General features: G+C 41.1%; 1 protein-coding gene across 4 annotated transcripts in view; it reads right to left on the bottom strand.

The window, feature by feature from the left end:
* Nucleotides 1-13,583, bottom strand: part of Cdc14a (cell division cycle 14A) — a 152,396-nt gene that overhangs the window by 85,599 nt on the left and 53,214 nt on the right. For 3 of the 4 annotated variants that reach the window (XR_016535909.1, XM_090334273.1, XM_090334272.1), the window contains exon 5: nucleotides 7,808-7,887. The exons of the other annotated variant lie outside the window; for it this stretch is intronic. Coding sequence is in view for 2 of the 3 variants with exons in the window: in XM_090334273.1 (XP_090190399.1) it covers nucleotides 7,808-7,887 (80 nt within the window). In the remaining variant the exon portion in view is untranslated. The remainder of the gene's footprint in view (nucleotides 1-7,807; nucleotides 7,888-13,583) is intronic. 4 annotated transcript variants of the gene reach the window in all.

The following is a 13,583-nucleotide window of genomic DNA, read 5'->3' as shown; positions in this document are numbered from 1 at the left end:
TCCAAGAACAGCCAGGCATAGTAGCTCCTGCCTGTAATCCTAGCTACTCAGGAGGCTCAGATCTGATGATCAAGGTTCAAAGCCAGCCACGGCACAAAAGGACCTGAGACTCTTATCTTCAATTAACCTCTAGAAAACGGGAAGTGGGGCTTGGCTCAAGGGTAGTGCGGTAGCCTTGAGCTGAAAAGCTCAGGGACAGTGCCCAGGCTGAGTTCAAGCCCCATAACCCACAAAAAAAAAAGTGCTCAGGCCTTGAGCCCAAGCCCAGGACTGGCATAATAATAATAATAATAATAATTATTATTATTATTATTATTACAATGGTAAATTGTCTTTAAATGGCCATAATGATAATTGGTTGAAATTTTATCCCAAACCATCTTTTGTCAACTGAAAAACTAAACCATCTAAACTTTACCCATCAGAGAAGCAGAGGAAGCTGGCTACTAGAAATATATCATAAAGGATACAAAAAGTTGGGCACTGACAATCAAAACTTTGGTACCACTAACCTAAATCCATAAATGTAGCACTTTCAGAAAAAAAAGTATTCTTCATAGTATACATTATTACAGCATTGCCCAGTTGACAGAAAAACAGAGTAGCTATACCTAACCTCAGTGGGTCACAGAGATTGCTAACACTTGTTTCTGTTCCCTGTAGAATGGTGCTTAAACCAATTAGAATACACCCCCCTCCCATACACACACCTGTGGAAAACAGAATGTGGAAAACAAATTCAACAGCCTGGAATGGGTTAGACAGGTACAGGAAACTGACACATTCTCACTACTCCGTGTGAATTCTCTTCCACATACGATCCACGTGACCACTGACTCTCCCCATCTCCCACACCCTGCCAGAAAATATCATTGAGAAGCAGTGGGTCCACTGAGCATGAAAAAAAAATCATAAAAGCTGTTGCTTCACATTTTGGAATGCAATGTTATTATTAAGGTGTTGTACAGAGCGATTACAATTGCGGTAGTGAGGCAATGAGAACGTTTCTTTTTGGACAATGTCATCCTTTCCTTCATGTTCCCCCACTTTTCCCCTTCTGTCCCTCCTGCCCATAAGTTTCATAGTGTCTATTGAGTACCATGACTGCATTTGTTCATCCTTAAAACTCAAGGAAATAATAAAAAGATCTTACTTTTTGAAATAACACAACATTAAATGCCAAGCAAACTTTGGCAAAAAAAAAAAAATCACAACGCCATATTTGAGTTAACAACATCCCTATGTGTAGATGACTTATTGAAAAAATATATATTTCATAATGACACCTAACATCAACTCATATATGTTTACTGTGCTTTAGAAGAAAGAAGGCAGCCTCATGCCAAGTTCTAAGTGATTGACGCTTTAGAGCCTTTCTTAAAAGACAAGTTCTGGCATGCCAGAAGATCTAGAATAATTGCTTTTGAGATTTCCCATTAATGCTCAGCTGCACAGCTCAGCAACTGGACTATCACTACGGCATCCCCAAAACACAACAAACACCTCCCTACACACAAAGAGTGGGGTGGCCATTTTTGAAAGTAAACGCCATGAATGTTCGTGGATCATTCATTAACGAAGACTGTCTGGCCTCACATCTACTCTGAAAGAAAACATGGATATTCCTGTTCACGTTAAATAAATCACCACCATTTGATAAGCCACTTATTTCCATCACCTTCAGGAAAGAATGCAAAAACAGTTCCACAAATGTCAGCAGATTATTCTGATCCCAAGAGATCAATTTCCCCCGACAGGTGTGAATCAGGAAATATGTCTGCAGCTTTCAGAACAGACAAGAACAGCAGTGAAGAGGAGACGAGTAGGATCCAGGAAATGGTGGGCTAAACAAAATTATGCAGATTATTTCATCATTCAAAAACAACCAAAGGGGCCAGGAGTTTGGCCTACTGGTAAGAGTGCTTGCCTAGCATGCATGAAGACTTGGGTTCGATTCCTTGGGACCACATACATAGAAAAAGCCAGAAGTGGTGCTGTGGCTCAAGAGGTAGAGCTCTAGCCTTGAGAAAGTCCAAGGACAGTGCTCAGGCCCTGAGCTCAAGCCCAGGACTGGCAAAAAAAAAAAATTTAAAATCTTTCATAAATAGGAATATGCTTGATAAATCTCCAGGATAGTGATACACTTATTTCCTCTATCCCACAGAATATCCTATAGATCAGTTGTCTACCTTAGCCATTTATTCATATATTCAAATAGATAGTTAAAAATAAATCCAACATTCAAGAACTGGAGGCCCGATCTAGTGGTAAAGTGCTTACCTAACAAGCTTAAGTTCACACCCTAGTACTGCCAAAAACTGAAAATCCAATGCCCAGCCTTCACCTTAAATCAATTAATTACATCAGCATTTCTGGCAGTACCAACCAGACACCTGTAATTTTTATGACTTCCCAAGGTTTGCCACATTTTCTTGGAAAAGTTAGACCCTCTTCTCCAAAGTTAAAGTAGTAACCATAATAATAATGACTATACAGAATTACATCCCTGCACCTCTCCTATAAGAGTCTAAAGAACAAGCAAACAAAAACACCACTAACAACTAGAGATAGCCTATGGCATCCATCAGTTTTATTCTATTGGATAGGATATCAGCCCAACTGGATACCGTCGTCCACAGCTTTCCCATGCTGTATTTATGCATATGTCTTCAACTTTGGGGCCCTGAAAGGTTATAAGGTCTGCATAGTTTTATTCTCCTTTAATTTTTGTATGCTAAAAAAAAATTAAGTTTGGGCAGATTTAAAGATTATTACTAACACCAAATCACTTACCAAGCTAGCGCATAAAAACCAATAAAGGAAAGAGGAATCAAATGAATTAGAAAGCACCAAGAAGATCTCAAAGAAGAGTTGTGCAATGGAACAGTGAACTTGCAGCATCTTGTGAAACTGAATTTTCACCAACACTCTTTTATGTACACTAGAGAATGTAGATTTGTTAGGGGAGCACCGTGGCTCACGCCTGTAATCCTCACTACTCAGGAGGCTGAGATCTGAGGATCATGGTTCAAAGCCAGCCCAGGCTTTGAACTTGAGACTCTCATCTCCAATTAACCGCTAGAAAATGGGAAGTTGGGCTGTGGCTCAGGGGTAGGGCAGTAGCCTTGAGCTGAAGAGCTCAGGGACATCACCCAGGCCTAGAGTTCAAGCCCCATGACCCCACAAAAACAAACAAAACAAGAATGTAGATTTGAAAACTGTTGACAGCCATGAAAACATTCAGAGATTCTATCTAGAGCCACTGATTCTGTGGGACTTGAAACAGGCAGCAATTTATACACTAAATTTGGTAGTATGCTAAAGGGAAGGACCTCAAAGGATCCTTCCCAGGGTTGCTAATTCATGCTAGGCTGAGAGCCCCAGAACTGAAAGGCCCTTGTTCCTGCAAAGGCCAGCTGCCAAGCCAGCACTGAGAACGGATGGTCTCAGAGAATGAAAATAGATGAAAAGTCTCCCTTTCTTCTAGTTTTCAGCTACAGTCATTGTGCATAACTATACTGGCTATTTGTGCAAGCAAGAGCACAGTTTCTGAGACAAACGGTGGAACATCCCCAAGACTTACAAAAAATAACATCGCAACACTCCTCGAGAATCATACCAAAGCAGAAATACACTTATCACTAGCGTTAACTTTTCTTAATTTAATCAAGAGTTCCAGTGGTTCACACCTGTAATCCGAACTACTTGGGAGATTGAAATCAGAGGACCAGGGTTCTAAGCCAAACCAGTGCAGAAAAGACCAAGAGACTCTATCTCCAGCTAATCAGGAAGGGTCATGCTGGAAGTGTGACTCAAATAATAGAACAATAGCCAACCAAGAAAGCCAAGCAAATATGAGGCCCTGAGTTCAAACCCCAATATCCAAAGAATAGACAGCAAAGCTATACAATTTATGTGTGTAGCTTTTTATTAAATTAAATTTATTATTAAATTAGTGTACTTTTATAGGTTAATAGAAAACTAGAGTTCTAAATATAAGCCAAGTACTAGTGGCTTACACCTGTAATCCTAGCTGAGACACTAGATCTCAGCTAGAGGCTGAGATCTGAGCATCAAAGATTCAAAGCCATCCAGGACAGGAAAGGTCCATGAGACTCTTATCTCCAGTAATCTATCAAAAACCAGAGAATGGAATTTTGGTGGCACCCTTGAACACAAAAGGGACAAAGCCCAGGTCCAAAGTTCAAACTCCAAGACACACACACAGTTTAAATATAACTCAAAAAATAGAAAGAAAGGGGCTGCGAGTTTGGCCTAGTGGTAGAGTGCTTGCCTAGCATGCACGAATACCCGGGTTCGATTCCTCGGTACCACATACATAGAAAAAAGCTGGAAGTGGTGCTGAGGCTCAAGTGGTAGAGCTCTAGCCTTGAGAAAGTCCAAGGACAGTGCTCAGACCCTGAGCCCAAGCCCAAGCCCGGCAAAAAAAAAAAAAAAATAGAAAGAAAGAAAGAAAAAGGAATGTAGGCCAGGAGTTTGAACTAGTGGTAGAGTGCTTGCCCAGCATGCACAAAGACCCGGGTTCAATTCCTTGGTGCAACACATAGAAAAAGCTGGAAGTGGTGCTGTGGCTCCAGTGGTAGAGCTCTTGCCTTGAGAAAGTCCGGACAGTGCTCAGGTCCTGAGCTCAAGCCCCAGGACTGGCAAAAAAAAAAAAAAAGGAATTTTAAAAAAGGCAGATCAACTTCTTTAGTTCCCCATACTCAATACTAAGTTTCCTAATTATCCTTAGATCCTTAGGCCCATGGCAGTGGTTAAAATAGAAAAAAAAAAGAAATGAAAAAGCGACAAATGCATGTATTTATTCCCTTGGGACTCGAACAGCAAATAACCCAATCTCAGCCCTCAAGAGAAGAAGACATGTAAACAATTAATTATAACAAGATGATGCTTAATGGTGTATGAAACACTGTAATACATAAAATGTAATAGGGGGGCCATGCCTGTGGCCTAGTGGTAGAGTGCTTGTCTAGCATACATGAAGCCCTGGGTTTGATTCCTCGGTACCACATGTGCAAAAAAGGGCCAGGGAAGTGGTGCCATGGCTCAAGTATTAGGGCACTAGCCTTGAGAAAGCCCAAGGAGAGTGCTCAGGCCCTGAGTTCAAGTCCCAGGACTGGCACACAAAAAAAATGTAATAGGGGATTGTAGGCAAAGAATCTACCAGGCTTCCTTAGAAAAAAAAATGAGGAGAGTGCTCACATAAATATTTGCTAAACATAAATCGTGAGGAATGTCATTATATATCCTTACAAGTCTCCATTAAATCCCGTAATTAGAAAGATACAATAGCCAGATATATGGGAATATGGGCATTTGAGTGAAGATCACATACCAACCACAACTCCAAAAACCCTCATTCTTTAAAAATTAAACAATAAATTCCACTAGATGACTGTAAATATAGCCAGAAATATAGACACTGAAGACAAAAATGCTATCTAGCCAGATACCAGTGGCTCACGGCTGAACGCTATTTAAGAGATTGATACCTGGAGGATCGGGGTTCAAAGCCAAACAAGGCAGAAAAGACTGTGAAACTCCCACTCCAATCAACCAGCTAAAAACTTTAAGTGGAACTGGTGTTCAAGTGGTAGAGCACCAACCCTGAGGGGAGAAAGGCAAGCAAGAATAAAACTCAGAGTTCAAGTCTCTGTACAGCACCAAAAAAAAAGGAACTAAAGAAATGAAAGAAAGAAAAGATCAAAGTTCATCTGACTAATGAAACCGAAACTGAAATATATCCCTTTCCTTTACTTTGTTCAACTTAATCATTTAATGGCCTCTTTTTTTTTTTTCATCCACACTGGTGTTTTATTATAACTCAGAATAAAACAGAATGGGCAAGAGTAAACAACCTCAAGCAACACCTCAGTAGTGATTAATTCAATATAAAGGAAAAACTAGTCATTTGGGGGTTACTCATCCAAATTCTAAAGAGTCTTCTCTTTATTTACCCACCAAAGAACCAGAATTGGTTCAGTGGCTCAAGTGGTAGAGCATTAACCTTGAGCAAAAATGCTTAAGAACAGTGCCCAGGCTTAGAGTTCAAGCTGCCAAGACTTGTACCAACACACAAAGAAAATGTATCCCCAACTGTGTGTCCTTCTTATGGCCTCTTTTTTGCCTACATAAGTAATTATATAAATTTGTGCTTACTATGGATAATCTTGACTTCATATTAACAATAACAATAACATTTTGTATGGAGAAAAGCATAACCTTAGTACTATGCCAGGCACGGAGATTTATACATTACCTTAATGAATCCTAGGAAAATCTTAAAACTTTTTAGAGACACGGGTATGGCTCCCGTGGTAGAGAACTAGCCCTAAGCAAAAAAGCTCAGGGACAGGGACAGCCTCCAGGCTCTGAGTTCAAGTTACAGAACTGGTACCACCACACACACACACACACACACACACACACACACACACACACACACATACAAAACAAAAACAAGAAACTGAGACTGGGCTGCTGCTATTGTCATTATTAGTTTTTATGCCAAAATAGAAGTGCACTTTATAGAAGGCTTTGAAATTATTGAAGTCATTAGAATAACTGGAAGAGGATAGTTTTAAAAACTTTAAACTTCCTGAAAATTCTCCTTTATGGAATCTTTCCAGTCAGCGGCTAATTGGCTAATTATTTGGAGACTGCTTGGGGAATCTCAGTCTTAACCCTGGATCTCCCTGGGAAGATCAAGCCTTCTAGGTATGGCCTTCTCCCTTGGCCCTTCCTCCCCACCTCATCCCTAGCTCTCTCCCTCCTGTGACCCATTCCTTTGTCTTCCTTTATTCATTTGCTGGAAACGCTTCTGTGTAATGGGAGACAGACTAGCAAAGAGTCCTCCTCCTCCAGCTCCTCCTCCCTCCTTCCTTCTCTTCCTCCCCCTTCCTTTCTGTCATGCTGGTCACGATGGTAATGGTAACAATAAGCCATACACATGCTCATAGATTTGGACACACCAAGCAGCAAAAGGGAAAAAATACTAGAATTATTCACAGTTCTATCCGATGACTGTGTATGTTACTGCAGGGCTTGCAGGGGTTGTCTGGGGAAGTTGTGTTGTTTGGTTTGGTTTGGTTTGGCTTTGCATACTACAGACGAAACCCAGAGCCTGCTAGGCAAATGCCTAACCACTGAGGCAAGCCCAGCACAGCTGTGGGAACTTTGATACAGATACATATTCCCTCTACATTTTTTTTTTTTTTTTTGCCAGTTCTGGGGCTTGAACTCAAGGCCTGGGCTCTGCCTTTGTGCTTCTTTTGCTCAAGGAGAACACTCTACCATTTGAGCCACAGTGCCATTTCTGGCTTTTTCTATTTTATGTGGTACTGAGGAATGGAACCCAGGGCTTCACGCATGCTAGGCAAGCATTCTACCACGAAGCCACATTCCCAACCCCTTTCTCTAATGGAGTCCAGATTTTTGAAGAGCTTCTGGAGGTGAAACATGCACAACATTCTTTTCCAATATTGCAGTGGGGAGGTGGCAGCCAGAGGTGCCCCCTGGGAGGAACCTAAGTGATCGTAGTCTAGATTCTCAGCTTCTCCTAAAAGGACAAAGTTATCTTAGTCTTACTAGCTAGCAAAGGAAATCTGCAAAATGAATGAAAACTAGCATCTGGCCTATTTGACCTGGGCTGTGGGTTGTACTATCTCCGCTCATCCCTTATAACATAACACATGGTCAGTCTTCAAGCAGCTAAAAATCCCATAACCCAATTCTCACACCATGAGCTCTGGAGCCAAGCCAAAGCCAGGGCCATGAGGAGTCGTACCTGAATGGAAGGTAGGGGGGGTTAGAGCCTGAAAGCAGCGCTCGGTAGGCTTCTTCCGGTGTCTTCTTTAAATAGATCACCTAAGACAGATAAACAGTGGCATTGAGAACAAACCCGAGAATGACACAAAACTAATTTAATTACTCAGGAAATGTGCACTGCTGTTCTTCTTCTACAACCACAGTGCTGTTCGTCTTGAGACACCTCCATGCTGCCAGGTTTTTATGCTTTTATTTCTACCTTTTCAATCTAAAGCTGAGCAACAGTCCTAGGTGGGAAGATGGAGAACCCACATTGGCTTGGTTCTTAGGACCAGAGATCTTCAAAATCCTTCAGTCCAAAGAGATAAATTATCATCCAGCGTGGGGAGTATCTAGCCTACAGAGCGTAGATAACCAACGGAATCACATAGTACACACATGCTTCCCTTATGCTGCTCGTGGGCTGTCGAAGGCTGTACTGATCATTCTGTATGGCCTGCAAAAAATGTTGTAAGTATCCAATGACCCATGGCAGAGAAAAAAATAAAAAATAAAAACCAACCAAGCAAACAAATCAACAGCTCCCACTCCTAATCAAAAACCAATCAAAAGGAGCTATTAAAACCAGTAAACAACTTCCCACTTAGTCAATCTATGTATCTCACCACATATGGCCGGCACTGTGTCAGGGACGGGTACCTCCTGTAACAGAACTCATATTATTGTGGAGCGGGGCAATAATGAACAAAAAAGCAAGGATATTCTAAGCTTTGCAGAAGAAATAAGCAGAGCTCTGGAAAGAGAAGAGAAAAGGCTGGTCCAGCAAGGGAGGCAGAGACATGGTCTCCAGTTGCTCAGAGTGGGAATGGATGGAGGAGAATTGAGTGGAGAATCATGGCACTAGCTATGGGCAAGAGGAGGGAAGGCTAGAGAAAGGTGCTGGCATAGTGGAAAGCCTGGGGGTGGACACAGAGGAAGAGGCAGAGTCAGGAGGACAAGAGAAGTAGGAGGGAGGGATGGGTGTGCAGTGTAGCTGTGGGCAGAATGAGAAGGGCCCCATAACAACAGGGAAACTTTGGGTTTAGTCCAAGTGCAATTAAATGTTTTATTTCTGGGCTGAGGACCTTGGTCAGTTTCATCTAGAGTTTCAATCTAATTTAATCCTTAACATCCTCGCTACTTAGAATCATGGCAGTATTTCCTTAATATGGCCCAATATCAAAATCTGATGCATTTCAATTGCAAGAATGGCAGAGATTGAACTTTGTAAAAGTAGGATTTCTCACTCTATTTACAAAGCTTCTTTGAGCTTCAGGTCAATCCACTAGCAATGCATCACACATATTTACTTATTAATAATAATAATACCAGAACTGGAAAGCAATTCATTCTAATTTTCCCAAGGAAAGAATATTAAAATAGATTTTTTAAAAAGCACATCTGACTTTACTAGCTTTGTATGAATTTGGCAAGTGAAAGGAAGGTCTGATAAACACACACACAGAGAGAGAGAGAGAGAGAGAGAGAGAGAGAGAGAGAGAGAGAGAGAGAGAGAGAGAGAGAGAGAGAGAGAACCAATAAGGAAAAAAACCGACATCAGAAATCTATTGACTTTACAAAGTACTGCTGTAGGAGCTGGGAGCATAGCCTAGTAGTAGAGTGTTTGCCTAGCAGCACAAAGTCCTAGGTTCGAGTCCTTGGTACCACATACCAAAATGGTTCTGTGGCTCAAGTGGTAGAGTGCTAGCCTTGAGAAAGCCAAGGATAGTGCCCAGGACTGGAGAAAAGTAATTAATTAATTAATTTAAAAAATACTTCTGTAGGGCTGGGAGTTTGGCCTAGTGGTAGAGTGCTTGTCTAGCATGCACAAAGACCTGGGTTCAATTCCTCGGTACCACATACATAGGAAAAAAAATCCAGAAATGGTGCCGAGGCTCAAGTGGTAGAACTCTAGCTTTGAGAAAATCCAAGGACAGTGCCCAGGCCCTGAGCTCAAGCCCAGGACTGGCAAAAAAAAAAAAAAAAAAAAAAATATATATATATATATATATATATATGTATATATATACACACACACACACACACACACATATATATATGCTGTAACCAGACATGGTGGCTCATAATCTTAACTAGTCAGGAGGCTGAAATCTGAGAATTCCAGTTCAAAGCCAGCACAGGAAGAAAACTGAAAAAACTCTAATCTCTGATCAAGCAGGAAAAACTTCAGAAGTGAAAATGTGGCTCAAGTGGGATAAAGCTAAAGTATAAGGCTCTGAGGTCAGGCTCCAGTACTGTCTGTCTGTCTGTCTGTCTGTCTGTCTGTCTCTCTCTCTCTCTCTATCACACACACACACACACACACACACACACACACACACACACACACACACACCACTAATGTGGATATAGTTCTACAGAGAATTACAACTGTCCTTGCAACTCGAATAACTATAAACTCCACTGAGGTCAACCTTAGCCTTGAGGACTATTTTCACTGTGTGGTTTTAGAGCGCCCTAATGGGTGAGCATAGCAAAGCTGGTTCTAATGCAGTGATTGCTCAAAGCTAAAAAGGCTACAGTGTCCAAGGCTGACTCTGGCTGTTAAAAGGAAAAGCTTGTGTTTGCATTCAATAATTAACACTTAGACAACAGCCTTTGAAAAGACAAAACCCATTTCCCTCCATGCATGCAATTATGTTTAAGTCCCTTCCACCTGGAAGCTATGGTTCTACTACAGGGAGTCAGAAGCTTCCAGAAGATATTTCTTTACCCTGGCACCTACAGAGCTCTGCCAGCATCCTACCTTCATGCTTAGCACACATGACCCATGTTCTCACACTGTCACATGAGAGCGTTCTTATTTTTATCCCAGTACTAAATTATGAATGAGTGCAAAGTGAACCCCAACAAAAGCCATCTAAATACCAGCTAGATTTCCTTTCACAAGATGGTCTTTTACCACCTGAAGGCAGCTAATTAGTGAGAGTAGGAAAATATTCTAAGACCTGCATGCAAAGCCACTCAAAAACAAAATCCCACTATTGGGGGGGAGTGGGGGAAATACAATATAGATTCCTAGCCATGTTGCCTAATTTAAAAAAAAGCACAGAGGGAAAAGAGACAAACTGGGCCTGATTGATGTACACATTCACTGACTTTGCTATTAAGAAAGCTAAAGCTCTGAAAAAGTAAAGAAATTATCCAAACTTGCATTGTTGCACTCTGATGGGGCTCAAATTTGCACAAATCTAACTCTAAAACTCTGGAAATACCAGTTGTGGTGTCATATGCCTGTAATCTCAGCTACTCAAGAGGCTGAGATCAGAGCCCAGAAGTTCTAAGCAGAAAAGTCTGTTTGACTCATCTCCAAAAAACTACTCAGAAAAATCTGGAAGGGGTTCTGTGCCTCATGTGATAAAGTGACAGCCTTGAGCAAAGAAGCTCCAGGGACAGTGTGCCCAGGCCCTGAGTTCAAGCCCCATAACCAACCAGAAAAAGAATGATATCTATATCTAGCTACACACACACAATATCTGGAAAAAATTTTCCAAGTCCCTAAATGTTATTATACTTGGTTTTTAAGTTCAATAAATTCCACCTGTTAACAGTTGTCTCAGGAATTGGGCTGAAAAGGAGGTAGAAAGGGAGAGGGAAGTATGTTCTACAGTATTCTTTACTATCCATGGGTTTTATATAAACATGCTCTACACATTTTCTTTCTTTCTTTCTTTCTTTCTTTCTTTCTTTCTTTCTTTCTTTCTTTCCTCCTCCTCCTCCTCCTCCTCCTCCTCCTCCTCCTCCTCCTCCTCTCCTATCTTCTTCTTCATGCCAGTCCTGGGGCTTGAATTCAGGCCTGGGAGCTGTCCTTGAACTTCTTTTGTCAAGGCTAATATTCTATTACGTGAACCACAGAACCACTTCTAGGTTCTTCTAAGCAGTCTGTTAGAGTTAAGAGTCTCACAGTTTCCTGTCCAGGATGGCTTCAAATGCTCAGATCTCAGCCTCCTGAGTAGCTAGGATTACAGGCATGAGTCACCACCAGTACCTGGCTTCACACTTGCTTTCTTTTTTTTTTTTTATGTGAAGTTAACTAGTTAAAAAATGTTAAAGTTTTGTTTTCTAAAAAATAAAGTCTATGTTTTGTTTTTTGCCAGTCCTGGGCTTGAGCTCAGGGCCTGAGCACTGTATTTGGGCTTTCTCAAGGCTAGAGCTTTACCACTTGAATCTCAGCACCATTCCAGATTTTTTCTATGTACATGGTACTGAGGAATCGAACCTGGGTCTTTGTGCATGCGAGGTAAGCACTCTACCACTAGGCCGAACTCATGGCCCCAAAGTCTACATTTTTGATATTGAAAGTTTACTAGATATTCTAATGTTTCTAAAAATCTTTTTAGAATGAAACAAAGCTGAAAGCATCTTGTAAATAGTCCAGTTTTTCTTTTTCTACTTTTAAGGGAGAAATGGATAGATACTTCATACTAGCTAGCTACTGGGTATTTGTCATGAGTTAGTAGAATCTAGAAATCCAGTGGGAAAAGTTTCCCAGACTTTTGATTGACACAGCTCAAATCTGCATGCACATACTTGGTACCACTGCAATTTACTGGGTGGTACTTGTGCATCTCTTCTATAAAAGTACCCTTCCCTAGCCAGGAAGCCTTAAAAACCTCCTCAATAAAAATACTTAACAAGTGCTTTCTTATTTTTAACTGAGCATGAATGGCTTTTTTTTCTCCTTAATTGGCTTTGATGTCTGGTAACACAAATTCCATTATTCCCACCCTACCCACTTTGTTTCTTCCTTTGGCAGTATTGGAAGTTTTTCTTTTTTTCCTCTTCCTCCTCCTCCTCCTCCTCCTCCACCACCCCCTCCTCCTCCTCCTCTTCCTCTTCCTCTTTTTCATTGCATGTGGTAGGCAGGTACTCTACCACTTAAGTTATACCTCCAGCCCTTTTTATCCTAGTTACTTTTGAGATAGGGTTTTGTGCTTTCCCATAGCCAAAGTGAACAGTGCTTCTCACTGTAGCTAGAATGGCGCTTCTCATTGTAGCTGGAATGACAGATGCATGTCATGCTTTGCCTTTATCATTTTGTGCTTGGGGAGAGGGAGCTTGAACTTAGGGCTTTGCAGTCTCCCTTGGCTTTTTTCCCTCAAAACAGGCACTATACCATTTGAGCCAAGCTCCCACTTCCAGCTTTTGGCTGGTGAACTGGAAATTAGAATCTCAAATCAGCCTGGCTTCAAAGTATAATCCTCAGATCTCAATCACCTGATAGCTCAGATGACATGTGCAAACTACCACAACCAGATACTTATTGGTTGAGAAGAGCTCTTATGGCCTCTTTGCCCATGTTGGCCTCAAATCTCCATCCTCTCGGGTTATATGGCTGGGCCACCATTTCTCGGTTTGATTCCATTTCTTGTTTTTTAATATTTTTATTGTAATTAATAAAAGGGTTACATGCTATTTGCCAGATAGAAGGTGCATTAATTCACATACATTGATACCCTTTCACATGTCTTGGTCCCTCCCCCAACCCCCCATCTTGGTTTTCCCCCATTCGCTATCCAATTTCAAATTTGATTCCATTTCTTAATTACATGATTCTTGAGAGCCAAGATTCTAGCATATACTATTCAGAGACAGGAACTTTTTATTTAATAAATACAAAATATTTAATAAGAAAAGTTCGAATATCACATGCCAATATACTTTGCATTGTTTATATTGCCTAAATTTCAATTAGTCTTCCTCTCACTTAACTGCTATACATGACACCATATTTC

The sequence above is a fragment of the Megascapheus bottae genome, chromosome 6, assembly GCF_031878675.1.
Source record: "Megascapheus bottae isolate mThoBot1 chromosome 6, mThoBot2.hap1, whole genome shotgun sequence".
NCBI lineage: Eukaryota > Metazoa > Chordata > Mammalia > Rodentia > Geomyidae > Megascapheus > Megascapheus bottae.
The sequence above is the reverse complement of the archived record's forward strand: the minus strand, read 5'-3'. Positions and strand labels throughout refer to the sequence as shown.